The sequence below is a fragment of the Athalia rosae genome, chromosome 8 (assembly GCF_917208135.1).
Source record: "Athalia rosae chromosome 8, iyAthRosa1.1, whole genome shotgun sequence".
NCBI classification, from domain to species: domain Eukaryota; kingdom Metazoa; phylum Arthropoda; class Insecta; order Hymenoptera; family Athaliidae; genus Athalia; species Athalia rosae.
In genome coordinates this window covers 6,097,969-6,118,694 of record NC_064033.1, presented here as the reverse complement: position 1 = coordinate 6,118,694, position 20,726 = coordinate 6,097,969, and the positions used below count along the sequence as shown (strand labels likewise).

At 42.8% G+C, this 20,726-nt stretch overlaps 2 protein-coding genes across 6 annotated transcripts; one reads left to right on the top strand and one right to left on the bottom strand.

Annotated features, from left to right (window-relative positions):
• Nucleotides 1–353: 353 nt before the first annotated feature.
• LOC105686609 (6-phosphogluconolactonase) lies at nucleotides 354–2,741 on the top strand. The gene is made up of 4 exons (XM_012401589.3): nucleotides 354–614; nucleotides 783–983; nucleotides 1,064–1,347; nucleotides 1,423–2,741. The coding sequence occupies exons 1-4, from the start codon at nucleotides 494–496 to the stop codon at nucleotides 1,531–1,533; spliced, it is 717 nt and encodes a 238-aa protein (XP_012257012.2). The 5' UTR covers nucleotides 354–493; the 3' UTR covers nucleotides 1,534–2,741.
• LOC105686608 (calcium-binding mitochondrial carrier protein SCaMC-2-B) lies at nucleotides 2,011–20,563 on the bottom strand. 5 transcript variants are annotated; one of them, XM_012401584.3, is made up of 9 exons: nucleotides 19,875–20,563; nucleotides 19,350–19,476; nucleotides 17,806–17,893; nucleotides 17,446–17,557; nucleotides 5,195–5,353; nucleotides 4,682–4,939; nucleotides 4,431–4,598; nucleotides 4,042–4,296; nucleotides 2,011–3,951 (listed from the first exon to the last, which is right to left on the bottom strand). In XM_012401584.3, the coding sequence occupies exons 1-9, from the start codon at nucleotides 20,058–20,060 to the stop codon at nucleotides 3,877–3,879; spliced, it is 1,428 nt and encodes a 475-aa protein (XP_012257007.1). In that variant the 5' UTR covers nucleotides 20,061–20,563; the 3' UTR covers nucleotides 2,011–3,876. The 5 variants fall into 5 exon arrangements, with proteins under 5 accessions (XP_012257007.1, XP_020708132.1, XP_012257009.1 ...); XM_020852473.2 differs by lacking the exons at nucleotides 17,446–17,557; nucleotides 17,806–17,893; nucleotides 19,350–19,476; nucleotides 19,875–20,563 and adding an exon at nucleotides 15,500–16,143; XM_012401586.3 differs by lacking the exons at nucleotides 17,446–17,557; nucleotides 17,806–17,893; nucleotides 19,350–19,476; nucleotides 19,875–20,563 and adding an exon at nucleotides 12,460–12,746.
• Nucleotides 20,564–20,726: the final 163 nt, after the last annotated feature.

Genomic DNA, 20,726 nt, shown 5'->3' with positions numbered 1-20,726 from the left:
TCTTGTCAGTGCAAGTATTGAGAATAGATAGTCTCAATGGTGCATTAGTAACAGTCAACAAATTCTCCAGATCATTTCTGTAATCGTTAAAATCATAATTTATGTCCGTGTTCACTTGATACTGAAACTCATTATTATGACTCGATGTCATAATGATCACCAATTATTGTGATGAAAATTTCAATTCAAACCTGCGATTTTTTTCTTAAATGGATTCATGTATTATGCCAACAACCTCACGATACCGCCGACTCCAACCGTCACGAGCATTGCATTCTCACGACTTTCCCATCTTTGCGGATATCGAGAGAGGACCTCATTGGCGAAATGTTCAACAATGTGCAACAATACTGCGTGGCGAAAAATACTCTTTCGGAAAGGTAGCAACCTACTTTCACGAGTCAAACAACCTGGTGACAAGGTGACAACCTCTTCGGTGCAGAAATTAGGCATGTGAAGCGGACTTGGTTATACGGAAACACGTTCCCACAAAATGGCTCAAACAATAATAGAAACAGACGTTCCGAACGTGGTGAAACGGCTCGCTTCTTTGATAGAGGAAAGTGCCAACGAAGCTATAGCCCGTGACGATGTCTTCAAAGTTGGTTTGTCAGGTATTTAAATTCATGACTATAGTTATGGGTGGTAATTTATCTCAGGTAAAACTGGAGTTCATCAGCTACTATAAAAACAATTGTTGTCTCATGATGATGAGTCTAAAAATATTGTCGGACGGTGCATAGTGCTATCGTAACATGGACTGATCATATTTGTCTTGGCAGGTGGTTCACTGGTCAAATTTTTATCAGACGGCCTACCGAGCATTTCCACGGACTGGAGTAAATGGCGGTTTTTCTTCTGCGACGAAAGGGTAGTTGCGTTTGACGATGTCGAGTCAACATATGGAATATACAAATCAAATTTGGTAGGCAAACTACCGATAACCGAGGATCAATTCATCAAAATAAATCCGAGTCTTTCGGGTAAGTGTATCGAGTAATTACCTGGGCTCGAAGGGACCCAGCCCTCGGAGTAGTCACATCTATGTTCTCCTTTTGTACAGCTGAAGAGGCGGCTAAAGATTACATACAAAAGATGTCCGTCTACTTCCCTCCGGACACATTACCAAAGTTCGACGTTTTGCTGCTGGGAATGGGACCGGACGGTCACACGTGTTCGCTGTTTCCCGAACACCGTTTATTGGAAGAAACGAGTGTTTGGGTGAGTTCGATCACCGATTCCCCAAAACCACCACCGTCCAGAATCACCCTTACTTTTCCAGTCATCAATTCCGCAAAGACTTGCATTTTTGCTGTCGCTGGGGAAGGAAAAGCCGACATGGTCAAGGTGAGTGTTTCTCAAGCCTCCTTCACATGGCACGGGTTAGAGCCAAACTGAATTTAACATATGTTAACCTCGCAGCGTATCCTGGTGGAAAAGGAAAATCTGCCAGCCACAAGAGTACAACCGACCAACGGAACGTTATACTGGATTTTGGACAAGGGAGCAGCTAAATATATTCCAACGTCCTAAAAATTGGCTAGTGAATTTTCAAATCTCCTGATTCGTCCTCGAAAGAGTTATGATCAGGAACATATGGACTTGAATGGTCATTCCGTGTAATTGTTAGTTAATGGATAAAAGTAATATATTTAAAATCTGAATGATCAGATCGAGATTAGAGGCGTGGAAAATTTTTAAACGCGTGCGAAAGTATGTATTGTGAGAGAAAAACAAGAAAAAAAAATCCTATCGTGAACGACTGTAAGTCTGATTTTCACTTTGGCCTTGAGTCGCGGCTCAATTCGACTCTTATAAACGTGTAATAAACTGATTCTCGTCTACTTCACGACGTGATTGGACCATTCCGAATAATATTATTGTAACAAATGTTGATTATTAAACTAAAAGGCAAAAACAACATCTTACGAGTTAATTTTTCACCTTCGTATTTTTAAAAGACGGTTCGCAATAATCGGACAAACTCAAAAATGATAAAACAGGTTTATATAATTGTAAGAAACACTGTATTTGGTTAAAGGATCACAAAAGACAATCTTTGGTGATACCAATGCAATCGGTAGAAGTTTCAATAGTATTGTATTAGCAATAATATTAATAAAGAGAGAAAGAGAGAGACCATGTATTTAAATAATTAAATAGATAATTAACGATTCAAAAGTACATTTTTGTTTTTTCGTCTGCTTTGCAGATAGAAGATCACATTTATATGTAGTTAATAATATATCGTACGGTATAAATAGATATAATTACGAGTGAAAACTGGTGCCTGCAGCTTCCCCCAAGGAACTGACTCTAGTATGAAAAAAAAATAAAATAATAACAAATAACTAAAAAATTACATTTGCTCATAGAAAAAAGACATCTGATTATCCAAACACATGAATCAATTCGAAGCTGTGATAACAATACGTTCTATCCAATGAGAGAGAGAGAGAGGGATTGGGGGGGTAAAATTAGTCAAAAAATTTCGATCTATATTCGCACCGTTTCTTGGGTAGTCATGTATCATCAGTCCCACATGGGTAATAGTACATTATAGGACTTTATTTCCGACTCAACCGTAAAGACCACTTTTCATTCCGCATTTTCGGGAGTAAATGTACTTTCGTTCCGCTAATTCACTTTTTGCCCCGCGAAATTTACTTTCCTTCGTAAAATGCGGGAAGAAAAGTATAGTAGGCAATCAGATTTAACTTTAGTCCCGCCTTTCAGGTAAAGAAAAGTCGTCTTTACGGTCGAGTCGGGAATAAAATAATATATGTTCACACGTAAAAAGCATCTATAGATTTACACAACGGTACATAAGCTACCGGCGGACGTCGTGTAGGTGTGATCGAAGTCTGGCACATTCCCAACCGAGGAATAATGGCGGGGGTAGGGAGGGGTATCGATAAGTTATACAGGTGACACGACGATCCGCCCGGTTTATATAATTTTCTTGTGAAAAATTCCATTAATCGTAACCGTTAATGTACCCGCGACGATAATTAACCTATGTACAACGCGTTGGTTTCAATAAGGGAATGGAATTAGTATACTAATTTTTAGACAATATATTTTATAGTGTATATCAGAATCCAAAAGATTCCTATAATCAGTCGATCTCCTCGCAGGCACGCAGTGGGATATCTATTTTACAAAATAACTATTAGGCTACTTAGTAATTACTTTCAGTGGCGGTAAGAACAGCTTTTGCTTAGGTCCTGAACATATCAGTGTATTAAAAATAGGAACGAGCACCCAACGTAGGGTATCACGTCGTCTCCACTTTTACAATCACATTCTGGAACTAATTTCTTCCTCTTTTCTTTTTTTTTTTTTCTTCTAACTCCAGTTCAATTTTGTGCTCGTTTCAACGCTTGTTTCGTTATTTCTTCGTCTTCAGCCTAACCTCGAATCCCTGAACGAATTTTACTAGCTTCATTATTATTACTGACCACTTTTTAGAGAAAATAAAGGAAATAAAAAAGAGAATCGATAATTATTCAGACCACTTCTCGCGCAAGCAACAGTGTAGGCGAAAGAAGTGCACGGACCTAGCTATCCTGGAGGTCCGTCGTTACCTTCGTACTATTATTTTTTCAACTTTTATTTAATAACGGCATACTCACGGTACCTGTCTTTTTATATTGGACATTAGTTCGTTTGATACTATCTGTTTTGATTTTTGAAGTTAGTGTTAATAAACCCTCAGTAAGATATAAAGCTGCTTATAGTCAAAGGAAGGAGAGGCGAAGCGTGCAGGCCTGCCTGCACGGCTTGCTTCATGCTAGCTTGCAGATTTAGCATAACCTTTATCATACATATACATAATAATTTAATAGAATTAATTTCCCCTAAAATATATGTTCATCACGTCATATTAACACCTAGTGCCTGCCTGAAGCGTTCGTATACGACGTAGCTTATCGATACGGCGGGCGCGACCTGAAATCAGACAAATTCATTCGGTTCATAGAAAACGTCAACGTCGTCGGTGTCCGCCCTTGGATCTCATTGTTAGTCAGGTTAAGTTACCTTTAAAAAGTTGGGCGTTAACCCTCGGTAGAGCCCACGGAAGCCTTCTCGATGAATTATATCTTGAAATACCCCTACCATCGTGTTTGGTGTTCGGTACGGCGTCACCTGAGCCTGTAACCGTGTTCTGACTAGAGCTAAAGGATACGAACAAACTTGACCAGCTGTGCTAGACGCTGTGCCGCACAGTAGCAACAGCCAGAATGCAGGGTGCTCGTCTTTCTGGTGTGTCCGTAGATAACTGTTTTTCAGAGTCTGTAAAATGATCACCGATTAGTCGTTTGGCCAGATATTCTATCCCAGAGAAGGGCTCCGAAGTTGAAACAATGTGAAATAGACATTGGAAGAGAAAGACGGTAGAATTTTTCTGTGCTCCCAAGAATTCTCACCTCGTAAACAGCGAGATCAATTCCAGCGTACGGCAGTATTCCTATGAGGTTAGGGACGTAGCCTCGGTAAAAACATTTTAGACCACCCATGGTGTATATTTTCTGCATGGCATCCATTATACTGGTGAATTCTCCTGTTTTTCGAAGAGCCAACCTCGTTTTCAGCACCTTGAATTAGTCCATTTTATTAATACCGGTGGGATACAGAGGTGAACGATTATTCAGCGATTGTCATAAAAATTGCAACATACTTCGAGTGGGTATATTGCGGTTTGGCTGATTCCGCCGGCAATCGAGCCAGCCATGAATCTCTCATAAATGCTGAGTTCTCGAGAGTCTGTGCCCTTAATCATTCTTTTCACTTGTTCGTAAGCCATGAACTTAAGCGCGGTCTCTGGACCAATCTTAAGTACATTGATGCCGTTCCCTCTCCAGAGACTCAGCATTCCACCTTCCCGGATCATGTGTTTAAAACAAGAAGATATATTACACTGCCTCGTTCCGTGAACCTGCGAATAAACATCTATGTCAATTAGTGCCCAGCACACAAACTTGTCGCAGGGTGTATTTTATTCTCATAACCGACTCTGAGTTGCAGCATATCTTGTACGTAAAGATCAACGATTTGGAATTAATATTTAACCTAAAAATATCAACCTGTCCTGTCAGTTTTACGAGTCAAAACGAACACGTGGAACACCGCAATAATGGAAGAGCTTATCAAGGTCGTTGAGATTTGAGTAGAATATTCCACGTTTAATTACCTGCAGATAAACTTTGATGCGATCCAGAGGAGCTGTACAAGTTCTGGAAACTGCGCCGGCGATTCCTCCTGCCAACAGGTGCCTCCACCACATACCAGATACCATTTCACTGTTCGTGAAATCATCAGGAACACCCATATCCTCCCCGATATCCAGGTACTGTAAAGACAAAAAAAACATTCATTATAGAAAATCCAAAACCTCTGTCAGGTCCGTCGTACTATACATTGGCTATATAGTCCATTAGATAGCCGAGCCAAAGTAGATGCCAAATTTCTAGTAAATCCAATCGGTCGTTCATTACATCTATAATTGTCTTGTCATCACACTTGGTCGAACATCTGTCAAACTGTAGCAGACGAAATAATTGGGATGAACTGTTATGTGGATCGACAATGGTCATAGGGTGTCAAATTTGAGTTTCATATCTGTTAAAATTAGAATGTAGAGAACATGGAATGCTTCGGGGCAATGTTCCAGGGCCCATCTGGCAAGTAAGTGGGATAATTCCGAAGGAGGTAATTATGAGAAAGTGGTAGCCAACGACCAAAATCTTCCATCAAAGCCAAGAGATCGTGACGACCCTTCCCTGCGACGACATTGAAAAATTCTTCGACATCTGCCCTCGGGTAATACTACAGTATCTACGTGATTCGGGGGACAATTTCCGCGATCGGAGACACTCAACTCATTGATAACGCATTCCTCAAAGCAGACGTTGATATCGACGTTGGGCGCGGTACAAAGTTCGTAGTATCATTCACTGGCGACGAATAACAGGGGCTACCAAGTCGGGGGGTTTCCGCTAGAAATTATAATCGGTCTACTACGTTAAGCTGCCGAGAAATCAATCTCTCAAATTACAAACGCCTAATACGTCTCTCGAGTTTCCTACAAACGAATGAGAGAGAAAATTACGACACGGTAGTCTACAGATCTTGCTCAGAAACCAGATCTGAAAGAGATAAAGTTATATTCTCTATTTTCATGACTCATGACAGGCAACTAATTTTACTTTGCCTAGATCTGCGCCATTTCCTGCTACCTTCGTTCTTTTGTTCTCTTGTAATCTAATTCATTTGTTCCCTCAATCCGCTTCGCGAATGCTCATTTAAATAAAGTGCGTGAAGTTCGCCGTTATTCCCTCTTACTCGACGACGCTTGTCAGCCTCAATTTATCTAGTTTCTTTTCGATCGAGTGCTAATCGCGACATAATTACTCGTATACATTTCACATTTCCATCTCTCTCTTCTCTCTCTCTCTCTCGCTCGTTCATTCGAATCCGGCGGAAACCGGATTCGAACAAGAACGCGCGTACACGCACACACACCACCACACGTCGTACCGAGTCGGATTACTCAACGATTGCAACCACCACGTGCTGTCCGTTACGTCGTCGGCTATTTCGCTGCTATCCGCGAATTGGCACACCGGATCGCGATTTCTCGATCATAACCATCGCCGAGAAGAGCGTCAAAATCTAGGAACGAGGCGACCCAAGTTCCCCCTCAGTCCATCGATAAGGTGTGACGTACAGGTACGCGGCGCGTGTCCGATCCTCTCGAAAAGCAAAAAAAACAAAAAAAAAAAAAAATAGAAGAAAAAAAGAAGAAAAGAAAAAAATCGGACGGACAAGGAAGAGAACTGCGTTACCGACGGCGGGTCCGGAGGGACGGGGGGAAGTCGTCGCCCGCGTAGCGGACGGAACGATCTCTCCCTCCTTTTTGGAATTTAAACGTTTCGCTCTACTATGCATACGTCATCGGGTTAGTCACGATGCAGGAATGTGTGCAACGAACGAATTACGGTGCACCGTCTGGTCACAGCTGATCGGATCAATTTGATCGCGTATTATTTATTCGAAGCAGACGTGAGGTGGACGGTAAATGGCGGGGGGAGAGAAAAAATGCGACGAATCTCAGGCCGAGGGGAATTTTGTCGGAATTCGGGGACGGCTACTCCGCCGACGCACGCGATATCAATGGGGATAGACGACGTCATCGTTATCATCACCGTCACTCTTTTTCGTGGGAACCGGTGCGTTAATTAGCCCAGGTACGTATAGGCGGCGAGTGTATTGCGGAACGTTTGGCCGATTTCGAATCGAGAAAGTCGTTTCTAATTCCGCAGCCTTAAACGAGGAATTTTTTTTATTGAGGTTCTTTTCCACGCTGCCAGCCTTGACCTATACCGGCGCAATTTCGGAACCGTTGAATCGGTCGAGAGGTTTCCGATCAATCAGAACTGTAGAGTTCACGACGAATTTATTTTACCTTAAAAAGTAAAGTATGTTGGAATTCGGATCCGCGGTCAATACAGATTCAATGTAAGAAATGAATTTCAATTCTGATGTCTTCTTTTTTCAATTATTTTCAGCTTCTCCGTCGAGAACGAACGATCGAAAATCCGGAGAGTCATTCGCGATTGCCTGATGGTTTTCATCGGTTTTTGTATGTACCATGGAACGCACAGACTATATACATTACATATAGGTAGATAAGGTGTTGAGAAGTTGAGGTAATACATACGTAGTTGTTTTTTTTTTCTTTTTCTCTCTTTCACCGAATAGAAAATTACGAAACCGATCTTTTAAACTCGTTCAAAAATAGATCCAGGCAGCAAAGACCCCCAGGGTCATGGCGATACTCTCGGCACCGACGAAGCCAAGAATCCAAATTATTTTTAACATACTTTATATCCAACGACACAACGTAACCTATTATACAGTTGAATAAATATACGTGAGAATATGAAGGTGTGTACACGCATGCATGACTGTGCGCGTCGGGTATTACGTGTGCACAAAGAAGTAGAAGAAGAAGTAGAAGAAGAATAATCACGTCGGGCGAATTTTCCCTCGAGGGGAAAATTTCCAAAACTCATTCGACGAAATTGGCCGAACGAAATTGAAGAGGTAAAAAGAAAAAAAGGGAAAAGAAAAAATGAAAGGAAGAGGTCGACGATTCGAGAAAGTTGTCAATTTTTGAAGAGCTTAGATAACCGAATGAATTTAATCATACAGCTCTGCAGAAACTGCGCAGAATGTTACATTTCTCTATTTTTCCATCGCGTCGCGATCGGAGCTCGTAAAGAGCTATAAAAAAAAAGTAAAAGGGGGGGAAGGAAAAAGATTAGAAGAAAAAAAAAAAAAAAAAGAGAGAGGACTCGCTAATAATATTTACACCGTCGTCACGAGTTCGAACCACGTCGGATTTGAGAATGCTTGGAACACGCTGATTATTTTCTATTCGGCAAATTGCACATATCATTGTCCTCCGCATTAAAGCGAGAGCTAATCGCATCGACGTCATGACTGAAACCGGTTCGAACTCGGTGTCATTTACCGCAAGGGTTCTACTGGATTTTCGGCCGTGATTCGTTGCGGACCAAAAAAAAAAATATGAAAAAAATAAAAATTCAAACAGGAACAAAAAATAATTTAACCTTAATCAAAAAAAGGTTGGGGTAAAGGTAACCCAAATTATACATATGTAACGATTGGGGGAATGGGAAGGGGAGAGTAATTGCTTAATCAGGCCTTGTAATTTTACGATTCAACGTATGTGTGTATATAGATTATTTACCGGTGTCATATATAATATCTCTGCTTGTATACGATGTTTTTTTTTTTTTCTTTTTTGGTTTTACCTGCACGTGTTTACATTGTTGCAAAATTTTTCTCCTCGTTAAGGTTTACTTTGGATTTATTTTGTTCCGTCAAAACCGCCGTGGTAACAATATTTAGGTATACATGTACGAGGCGTTGCACAGGGACACGTGTCGCTCAAATTTACGTACCTTCGCGTGTATTTAGTAGTATTATTCGAAAAATTATCGAACGTCTAGACTCGCGCAGTTCAGAAATAATTTTTCATACAAATAAATCTAGTTTGCCGCTAAATTAGCCGGTGTGTTGGTGCTAAATATTTGCAAACTATAACGCGATTAGGTACGATCCACTAATTTATCCTCACGTAGGGGAGGGGGGGGGGGGGGGGGGGGGGGGGCAAAATGGGGTACTTAAGAAACCGTTATGTTTTCAAGGACTTGCTGATTTTTCTCGTTTTCACTTGTAATTGAAGGAAAATAATCAAATTTCAAGTTGCCGTAGAAAAAATAATGTTTTTTTTTTTCAATACTATCAAATTTGAAAATATCAACATTTTTACCAAATTTTTGGGGTACCCCATTTTGCCACCCCTACCCCATTTTGCCCCCCCTCCCCTATATGTGTGTATGCGTACGTGTGACTTACATACATAGAAAATAAATAAACCGATCGGTCGATAATATTCGGATTAGCGAAGAGCGATTGAAAACAAAAAACAAAAAACAAAAGAAAAAAAATATCTCATTACCTATTTTAAATTGCCAAAGATCGACCGATCGAAAATGAAATAATCATTGTACGATATTCTCATAGTGACAATGAGAGAATTTCTTCTTGTTTTTTTTTCTTCTGCTTTCAGATTTACTCGACAAAGATTTTCCGAGAATTCATTATCTAACGATACACATAAGTATAAAGCGGCGGCCGTAGAGAATATTTATTCTGCATCCGGAGCGCCGCGACAACGATCGAGATTTACGATGCGTCTTCAAGAAATATAAATAATAATTATAATAACAACAATAAAATGAATAAACCGGAACGTACGCCGTGATACAAAAAAACTCTGTCAATATTGCACAATATCCCGCAACTGCATTGTACAGTATACACATACGTGCGTATGTAAATTGTAAAGCGAGTTTCCGTAAAATTACGAAAAGAAAATACGTAATAACAATAATATTAACGACCTCTCCCCGGCTCGAGTAATATTTCGACCGACGATAAAAGTAGAATAATGCAAACGTCACGTGTCGGGGTGCGATTCCTGTATCGAAAAGAAAGAAAGAAAAAAAACTTAACAAAAAAAAACAAAAAAAAACGTCAATCTCCCGAGTACGAAATAAGGAAAATACATCAAGACTTCGAGTCAAACGTAATTCCCAATTTTTATCCACACTGTCGTCATCATTATTACGATTATTGTTCAATCATTTATTTTAATTATTTGCCGCATTGTTAGAAATTAATTTAGCGTGCAAAAAATAGGGAGGGGGGGGGGGAATAACTTTCACCGTTTGATCGTTTGGCGACGGTATATTACGTATACATATGTGAAAGAGGATTATAGAGTGAGGTTCAGGGTTTTTGTGACGCGTTGCCAAAAAGAAATAAAATTTACATAGCATACGAATACGTGCGGTGTACGTGACGCAGTATTCCGTTTTGTCTCGGATTACGAGAGGTAGACGTAAAAAACGTATCGCAGATTATAGAGGTGATTAAGGGGCCGATGATTAAACAAGCGATAAGAACAACGAGATATTATTATATTGGATTACAACAACGGAAGAGCGTATACTGTACAAACGTATGGCAAATATATCCGATACGAACGGATCAGATTTTTGGCAACAACGAGGTGAAGATTTTTTTTTTTTTTTTAGAAATTTTCAAAGAGAACTGTACGAATCGCGGATGGAAAACAAAAAAAAAACTGTAGAGTGTACGAAATCGCGGTGTAGTTCGCGAACGTCACACGTGTCGGATTTACTTAACTTTATGTAAATTTGCAGCAAGAAATCGCTGTCGATATTGTCGAGGGTGTCCATCTCCGTTTTTCCTGCGAGACGAGCGGGACGAAAAAGAAAAAAAAAAAGAGAGAGAGACGGAGAGACGGAGAGAGAGATAGAGAAAGTTGAAAAGGACCCGACGATTCTTTTTCAAGACACTCGGTCCCGCACGGCCGATGAATGAATGCGCCGTACAAAAGCTACTTCGGAGCTTCGCTTAAGGTATTAAGAATCGGTCGATCAAACCCCGTTTATTTACGTCTCACGACGGGGGGACGCAAATAAAATCGCGTCCGATCCACGTGCCGCACAGAGACGAAATATATCTAGATAGAGTCTGACGTGTGAGAATTTTCGAGAGTTGCCAAACGGAAAACACTTCCCTACCACCCTGGCAACGGTGCGATGTCTAGATAGACAAAGCAGAAAACCGTCACCGTCGACACAGGATTCTCGGGGTCACCTTCGCGATTATCCTTTCGCGCAGACGAAGGTCGTCCCCCCCCGGCTCGAACGCCCTTCTAATCGAGTTTCGGATTCACCGAGCGGCCCGATCTGTTCGACTTTAGAGCAGCGTCCCCTCTAGGTCAAAGCCCTCGGTTGTCAGATGCACGCGTCGCTAGGTTACGCAACGACGCTTCACGGGCGATAAAATTCACGCCGTTGTTGATCGGTGTTCGATTTTGCGCGGATGGAATCAGAAAAAAAAAAAAGAACGATAAGCGAAGAGGGCAAGACCGCGAGCTGGTCACCGCTTCCTGTCCACAGCTGATCCATTCCGATTAGGCGTATCAGTGTCTCAAAGCGTGGAGAATATCCGCGTTACGCGTGACACCTGGGCCGCCATTTTGTTTTTTTTTTGTTTTTCCTTCGTTTTTTTCGAGGCGAACCTCCTTCGCGGGGCTCCGGGAGCCGCGCGGCGCGCCCTAACCTCACTTTCTGACTTTTTCTCGGTTCTCCGGACACGCGCGTCTGGACACCAACAATTGGATTACACGACATCGATCGATAATTGGATTTTATTTGGATTCGAAGCGTGAGAATTGGAAAGCTTCGATAACGAAGCCGGCCAAAACTCGGTAATCACCGATCCCAGATTGTGCGAAATATCTAAAGAACACGTATCCGCCATTTCCTTATCCTCGCTACCTGATTAGATAAACGAGCTGTATTGTTATTTTTTCTTTGACTTTTCAACGCTCCGCGAAAAGAATTCCTTCGGGAATCCCGCGAGCCGATCGAATATTCAAATCCCGTTCGGCCTCGTCGCGCCACCCCGTGGATCACGGTTTTATCCAACAATTCCGCCGGCAGAGGGACGGCGTCGCGACCCGTGGAATCTCGTGGTTGGTAAAAAAAAAAAAAAATCTTTCGCTCCGAATTTTTCAATCATCCGCCAAAAAGGAGGTTGGGCTCTCCTCTTCACCGCTGGAAAAATCCACGCGCGACCGAAGGTCGTACCTTTCTCTTTTTCGTTCTCCTTCGTGGCGAGTTACACCCAACCTCCTTGAAAGGAAGGAGGGAAGGACGGAAGGAAGGAACACGTGCCTCGGATCCGAACCGTCAACTCGACCGTTACGCGGTTGGTAGGTTAGTTAGTTTTTTTTGTTTTTTTGTTTCCTAACCACTCGAAACTTACTTTCTGTATGAGCTCCTTGTAGACGACGAGGAATTCGCCGCATACCTCGCAACCCGAACCGACTACGTTCTCCTGTTCCAACATGTCGGGAGTCCTGCTGGTCGGGTAATTCGATCGAGTAAAAGGAACTTCTCCGTACGAGAGAACACGATATAACGCACAGAATAACACACACGCGTTAGCTCGGTCACTAGAAGTCGCGGCGACGGGGGCCGGCCGCAGGTGTTACGAGTGTGTAAGTTGGAATGTGGAAACTGGAGGAAGCCGCCGAAGCCGCTGCTGCTGCCGCTGCCGCTGCTGATATTTCGTATCGTCGTCGCAGGCCGGAAAAAAAGTCGGCGAACTTTATACCCCGGCCCCAACGAAACGCACGGAGTCGATTAACGGACTGTCGTACGGAACGAGATCCGACGCCGACGAAGACGGGCGCCCAGACGACGCCGGTGGGGGGCCGACCAATCGCTGAACTCCAACTTAGGAGGCGGCAGAAAATCCCCATCCCCCCCACCTTACGAGTTTAACAATTCTACCGAGAATTTCACCGACGTCACGAAATATGCTCTCCGGACTTTTAATCACATATCGACGAAATTAAAAGTCGAGGGGGGTGGCGAGGGGGCCATTATTGGGATGACGCGGCGGGTGGGTGTCTCGTTTTTTTTTTCTTTTTTTTTTTAACGTTATCTCAGCTAGAGGAAGAGCAGGGAGGAGGAGGAAAATCTCGGGAAATTTAAAATCCCGATAACACGTTTTCGAATACCGTCAATGAAACGCGACACGTCGCTACGCACACGTCATTACCACTCGCGTTGATCGTTTCTTCTTTTTTTTTCATTTGTTTTTGTTTTTTTTTTGTCTTTTTTCTTTCTTTTCGTTTCTATTTCGCTCACTTACGCGTTAATTGAGTAACCGTACGCAAAACGTATACATAGGTACGTTTGCGGACGTGTTTTGAGGCGGGCGGGTTCGTCACCGATTAATAAAATCTCGCACAAGATCCCAAATTGATTCCAGAGGCTGGAAATTACCAGACCCCCCCGCCCGTCGATATAAAATACATATACACATACGTATGTAATCGTTCAATCGCTTTTGACCCGACCAACAATTGAGTCGCAAAATATTCCACTCAAAAAAGTGACGTTCGAAAATACAGCGGATAAAAGAGAGAATCTTTGAGGAGAGTAAAAAAGAAAGAACAATGATAATGATGATAATAATAATGATGATAATAATCGGAGCGATGACCGAAAGAAAGGTGACGAGACCCCCCTAACCTATAACACACCCCTCGTATGTTACACCGATGTCCAGCAGCAATTAATAATCGAATAAAAATGGCAAAAAAAATGTAGAAGAAATTTTTTTTCAAATTCCCTCGTTATATTTGTGTGAGAGCGTACCTGGCGACAAAGTGCGTCGGAAAATGCGCCATTTCACACGCTCGTCTTGTACGAATCTGCGGTACAACGATCGAGTTAATTGGTGTAAAAAAGCGTTTCGGATAATCGAAGAGATTAAAAAATTCCAACGACATCAATTTTTCGGGCGTTTATCACGGGGCGAAAAAAAATGAAAATACGACTTCTGATCCCAGGAGTGTACAAAATAAGTGCAACGTTTAACCGATCCGATGAGAGAAAAAAAAAAAACGGAGAGATATGTGCACGGAAAAAAAACTAAAAACAAAATGGCGTTCTGTCAAATTTTGGTGCAAAAAATATTATGGATATGAAATTTATTGTAAATAATTGGACGCTGCCTCTGCAATCCAAAAAGTTCACGCCCATGTATAATTGTCTTGTGGATGAAAGAAAAAAAAAAAAAAATGAATAAATAATTCAAAAATGAATTTGAAAAAATTGAAGCTAAAGAGAAACCTGCATTACCGGCTGAATTTTGCCTGCACTTTCGAGTCTGCAACTCGAAGGCGGAAACGAACGACGATTCCAAATGTCCCGATAAACTGTACACTCGATTCGAGCCAAAAACGCATAAATTACAACACAAAAAAAATAAAAAATAAAATAGAACAAAAAAAAAACGAAGTACATTTTCAACGTGGGCCGAGGACCTCTTCCGAAATTTTCGCACTCGTTCTACACCGAAACTCGTGTTACTACGACGAACACACGTCATCGTACATCGGAATCTACGCTTGCATACAGTATACGCGTTATGTACGTACGTAGACTATATGCACCGTGTGCAGTATAATACGGACTATGCTATTTTATTATGCAGTCTCTAGCGAATGCTGCGTCACATAAACTGACTGCATACATATATATATATATATATATGTATATATAAATTATTGTGTCGAGAACTGCAGCGTGCACACGGCTGACGAAACACCACGTGGAATTTCAACAGCGAGCGCGCGACCTGCAGCGGTTGCAGGCCGATTGCAGGGAAAAAATAAGATATTCTCTCTGAAAACCGACGAAACAAAACGAAACATAACAAAAAAAAAACAACAACAACTACCAACAACAACAGCAGCAAAGAAAAACGAACGCCACGTCCGCTGCGCTTTGAATCGTAACACGATAACAATTGGTGTTATGTTGTTATGTCGTGTGTGTGTGAATTGTGTGCAGTCAACGGGGCGAGCAAATAACCGAGTGCGATAAAACAATAACAACTTATGTACTCTTGTCGTTGTGTTGTTGTTGTTGTTGTTATTATTATTATTATTATTATTATTATTATATATACGATCGTCGTTCCCGCAAAGCCGTGTGGTGTGTGACGACTAGAGGGCATGCACGAATCTTCCATGCTGAATGGCACGGTCGTCGTCATCCCGTCATCGTCATCATTATCATTATCATTGTCATTATCCTTATCGCTGATGTGGGGTCCGCTTCTTCGTTTATACACATTATGCAATGAATTTGGAGAATAGAAATTCCATCCTACATTCTAAATGGAGAATATGAAAGCGCAGCTGTAGGGGGGGGGGGGGAAGGTAAGCGGTGAGCAGAAATTATACATAAGTATAGTATATGCGATAATATAATATGGAAAATCCAACCTTTCCTTCGCTCGGGTGCAGCAATCGATCGTTTCGAACCATATCTGCCGCGTATGCGATAACGTCGTTGCGGCGGTACGCTGTTGTGATAAAATTACGCAATAATTCGCCGATTACACACCGGGGGGGGGGGGGGAGGGGAGGGGGCGATTACCACACGCCACGTTTAATCGTCCGTGCGTTTTTTGCGGGCGAAAAAAATCGCAACGCCCTGGCGAACGATCTGTTCTTTTTTGCCGCAAACGATTCCGTGGGAACGGCGGCTCATGTCGCCGGCGTACCGCAGTCGCGTTATCCGGCTACAACCGGATTCCAGAAGCTCGCTATTATAATACTTATAGGTAATCGTTGTATCGTCGCTCAATTTTGTCAATCTCGAAGCGGACGAGGTTATCGCGGGTACACAGAACGGGGGCGAGAAAAAATAAAAAACACGCACACGTCGGCGAATTGTAGCAACGATGTGTGCAACGTATGTATATAAAAAAAAAAATAGAAAAAAAAAACAAACGATTCGCGGCGAATAAATCGCACGGACGATTTCACTCGCGGACTAAGGGGACGACGGTGAGATATTTTATTTTATTTTTCCGGCGAATTCGGGCCGAGCGACGCCCCGGCTGAGGGGATCGATCCTCCGAGTCGTCCGGAGGGACGGAAGGTTCTGGAATCGCGAATTGCCAGATTCCTTCCGCAGGACGTTCGTCCGCACGCCCCCACCGCACGGATAACGCGCAGGTCCGCCGCTTCGCCCTTCGCGGCCTTATCCTCCTCCCCCTCCCCCCTCAACCGGGCCTCGCGAGGCTTCCTCCCCCCTCCCCCCCCCCCGCCGGCGGTTCGCTTTCTACCAGCTGATTGGAACTTCAAGGTCGTTTCGCGACACGAGAATGCAACGTTCGGTCGGCGTACGCGAGCGCGGTGACGCGAGCGGCGCGCCGAGCCCACCGCCTTTCGGCCAATCGGAGACTCCGACGACGACGACGACGACGACGACGACGACGACGACGACGACTTTTAACCGTTATTAGAGTGTACGTGTGTCGCGTCGAGCTTATCTCACTACGTGGGATTGTATGCGAGAACGTTGTCCAAATCTTGAATGGGATGATGGAGATATGAGGAGTGTAGAATCACACACCGGAGATTACGGATTGATAGTTTGAGGGGATTTTGAGGAGAGCTGAGGAACTCGTTGGCAGAGATCGGCAGAAAAAAAAACAAAACAAAATGGCTTATTCCATTTTTTCATTTGTTTTTTATTATCCATGTAATTTGTATTGAAAATTTTCGATTTTGTTGAAACTGATAAATTTAATTTGAAAAATTTTTCAGTTCGGTTTTGATTGGAAAATTTATATTTTTTAATTTTTTATTAAATGACAAATAGACAATTTTCATTTTGCCATTTTTCATTAATTGAAAATTTCTATTTTTCTATTTTTCATTACTTGAAAATTGGAAAATTTTCATTTCGCCATTTTTCATTCACGGAAAAATCAAAAATCTAACAATCATTTGAAAAAACACTATTTTTCCCTATATATGGAATAAATATAGCTTTTCGAAAAATCAATATTTTTAACTAAAAGAGTGTGAATTTTCATAATTGTAGAAAATTGTTGTTAAAAAAAATTCAATTACCAGGAGATAATTATTGCAATAATAAGAAATTCTTTAATGATAATAATAATGATTACTTTTATAATCAAAATTATTATGAAAAAAAATTATGCGTTTTTTCATTAATGAAAAATTGAAAAATATAAATTTTCCAATTAAAACCAAACTGAAAATTTTTTCAAATTGTGTTTTTCAGTTCGAATAAAATTGAAAATTTGTCAATATAAATTACATTGATTTAAAAAATGTAAGCACGAAAAGTGAGAATTTTTTTCTGCCCATCTCCGCTTCTCATAAACGAAATGCAGAGAAAAAAATCAACTCACCGTGGAGTGACGCCAGTACCGTATCAGCTCGTGGATGTCGTTCGTGGGCGCGTAGAGCAGGAAGTCGCGCCACTCGTCGAAACTTATGTTCAAACTCCCGTCCTGGTCCATCCTGCGAGGGACAACGAATCTCGTCAAAATCGCCGATGACTCAGAAATCATACGTCGAGTCAATCAAATCAAACAGACGCCGCAGCGCTACCACACCGCTATATTTTCCCATGTTTCGTATACCGCGCGGTACGACTCGGCAAAGAAAAGCGCGTATTGGAAAATATTTTCTCTACAGATTGCTGTACAAACAGCCGATAATTTACGCAGGTGAATCGTAGGTAAAAAACAGAGGGAATTAATTATCACCTTTGAAGCAGTTTCGTTGCCTCGGTGCGATCCATTTCGACGCCCAAGTCTTTGAACGCCCGTATGAGTTCTTCGAGGTCGAGTTTACCTGCGGAAAATCGTGACGAATTAGGTTACGTTTCATTGAGGAGGGAATAATCTGGAGTGAGAAAACGCGCCCTGGAAAAGTGGAGTAGATCGAACGCTCGCAGTTGAATTTCTAGGATACGGCGAGTTAGAAAGCCGCCTAACGGCCGCGTCCTATTCGATATTCGCCCCTCGTGATTTCCACTCTCTTTCCATCTTGAGACGTAACGCGGCTGCTTCCGAGAATTACAGTCGGTCCGGGCGCACTCGAGTGTCGATGAAAAAGGCGTGTGTGCGTTCGCTTCCTGCATTACATATTTGGAGAAAATCTTGTCGTTGGGTGGTCGTTGGAACGGAACGGGCGGGCGGAGGGCGAGGAAGCCCCAGGTGGGATCATCGGGCTTCGTTAATCCGGAAGACAATCCGACGGATTAGTTTTAGAAATCCGAGTGGAAATACCCGGCAAGGTCGCGACTTTCTAGACACCTCGACTCGTTCGAAGTCGAACTTGGACAGTTTCAAGTTCAGAGGCGGGTCGTCTCGTCTCCCCTTCTTCGCGTTATCTTACTTACAATTAGCTTTCGAGTTGTTTGTGATCTATTTACTTCAGTTTGTATATAACATGCGATTTATTTTTGTTATTCTTTGCTATTCTCAAGTCTTTGGTTAGTTTTAAGTCAGTGGCGCGGTTTAATGTATTACTGGCTGCGGTGTAGTGTATTATTGCCCTTTGATCAAATACATTTTCCTCTCTCTCTCTCTCACTCTCTATTTATTTATTTTTCATTTCTCATTTTTATGTCTATTTTGGTTCACTTTGCGTTATCTAAATTTGTTTTTGAGTTGTTTGCGATCTCATTACTTAAGTTTGTGTCTATGCGATTAATTTCTGTTATTCTCTCGTTATCCTTTGCTATTTTTTAGCTCTTCAGTTTTTAGTTAGTCTCAAGTTTACGGCGTGGTCTGATGTATTACTGGCTGTGGTCATTATGGGGTTTTGCCCCTTGATTAAATAAATTTTCTTCTCTCTCTCTCTCTCTCTCTTTTTCTCTCTCTATTGACTAACTAACTTTCTATCTCCTTGCTCTTTCTTTGGCGGTTTGTGTCCATTAGTTAGTTGTAGCCCAATACTTATGTGAATACAATGCTATAGCCGAAACGAAGATCTTTGTAACGCATTGCGGCTCCATTGTTGTCTAATATTGCCATCGACATAAATAAAATTCTATTCCATTCTGTTCTCATCGACACTCGAACTTCACTTTATTTCGCGTTGCGCAACCACAGGGTGTGCATCGACGACCCTGAACAGGAATACCGAAGCCCTTATCTGCTTTCGTCGTACTGCAATATTGGCTTATGAAAAAAAAAAAAAATGCGATTGCAGGTTCGAACTGCACCAGCCGAACTCAAAGTTTACTCTCATCCCGTGGTAGTCGAGACTCGGTGAAGTAACGTAAAAATTCTCATTTTATTACCATCACGATTTTTGTCCATGTTGGAGAATTGCAGCCGCAGACTTTTCTCGTGCTCCCTAACGTAATGAATGAACTCTGCGAGACTGATGTCGCCGCTCTGGTTTCTGTCGGACTCCGCCAAGAATTTCTGTAAAATAAACGTCGTCGATGAGTATGCGGAGATTCAGCCACAGAAGAAGAGAAAAAAACAGAAGGAAAATGCGAAAAGAATCCCGTGGAACTCCGGGTTGCATAACGCGATGAATTTCCGAAGGTTCGCGTTTCCGACCGTCGATCGTTTGAAAGAAAAATGAAAAAAAAAAAATCGCCGTTCATCGAGGCAACGGTTAAAATTAACGCGCTAATTTTGGACGGGCGTTGAAAATTTTTTGTCGAGGAAACGGGAAATTCGAACGGGGGGATCGTTCGACCGCCGCGGGAGGCGGGCCCCGTTGGTATCGAACGCGAAAAAAGTGGCGCTGGAGGGGCGGCGCGCGGGTTAGAAGAAACAAACGAGACGTCAATTTTACCAAACAATTTACCCACCTCGGCGTACCGCTTGTGGACACCGACGTCGTGCAGAGCCTTCGACAAGTCGTGGACGTCGATCCTCCCGTTTCCGTCCAGGTCCAATTTCTTGAATATCTTTTCCAGCCGCTCCTCGTCGCCGGCTGGCAATTCGTGGAGGTAATGCGGCGGCATCACACCGTGCACGTTGGTACGCCCCGGCATATCGTTGGGGCCCTACGGTCTCGCTTACCGTTGCTATTAATTCTATTTCCTCAGTCCGTTTCTTCCTCGGGACCCACCCGCGACTTCCGTGACGCGAACGACGCGCACGGGATCTCCTCGGTCCTCCCCTGTCGGCCGATTCGACTCACCTAGGAACGACTGGCACTTGTCCGGAGGACATAAACCGTCCGTCCTGTGGAATCCTTGCGAACGAGGACGAGCCCGGATCAAGGAAATATGGGAGTCGCCGCGCTCGCGCACGTTTCCCTATTCGGGGCCGACTCACGCGCTACATAATTCGCAGCAGCACACGATGACCCCCCCGTGTCTACGGCGAGCGGATTTTCGATAAAACTCACGAATTTAGGTCGGCTCGGAACGGCAAAAGTCAAAAGCCACGTCTGGAACCGCAACGCAACTACGCCAAACCGACGACTACCGTACGCGGCATCACCACCGCGGAACCGACGAGCACTGCGCGTCGAGCCTTTGGCCTCGATTTTTTTTTCCACTTTTTTCGCGGCCGGTCGCTCTGCGCGTTCCATTCGCACCGTCGAACCTGGCGACCTCTGACGGCCGCGATTTTACTCGACGAGGCACATTTCGGTGGCTGGACTCCAGACCTAACCTAAAAAACGAATGCTCAATTTACCTGGTAAACCAGTT

Coding starts and splice junctions, on each gene's coding strand:
- LOC105686609 (XM_012401589.3), top strand. CDS start 494: ATGGCTCAAACAATAATAGAAACAGACGTTCCGAACGTGGTGAAACGG. Junction 615..782: donor CTTCAAAGTTGGTTTGTCAG/GTATTTAAATTC, acceptor TTGTCTTGGCAG/GTGGTTCACTGGTCAAATTT. Junction 984..1,063: donor AATAAATCCGAGTCTTTCGG/GTAAGTGTATCG, acceptor CCTTTTGTACAG/CTGAAGAGGCGGCTAAAGAT.
- LOC105686608 (XM_012401584.3), bottom strand. CDS start 20,060: ATGCCGGGGCGTACCAACGTGCACGGTGTGATGCCGCCGCATTACCTC. Junction 17,558..17,805: donor GCAACGAAACTGCTTCAAAG/GTGATAATTAAT, acceptor TGTCCCTCGCAG/GATGGACCAGGACGGGAGTT. Junction 3,952..4,041: donor TAACGCCCAACTTTTTAAAG/GTAACTTAACCT, acceptor GTCTGATTTCAG/GTCGCGCCCGCCGTATCGAT.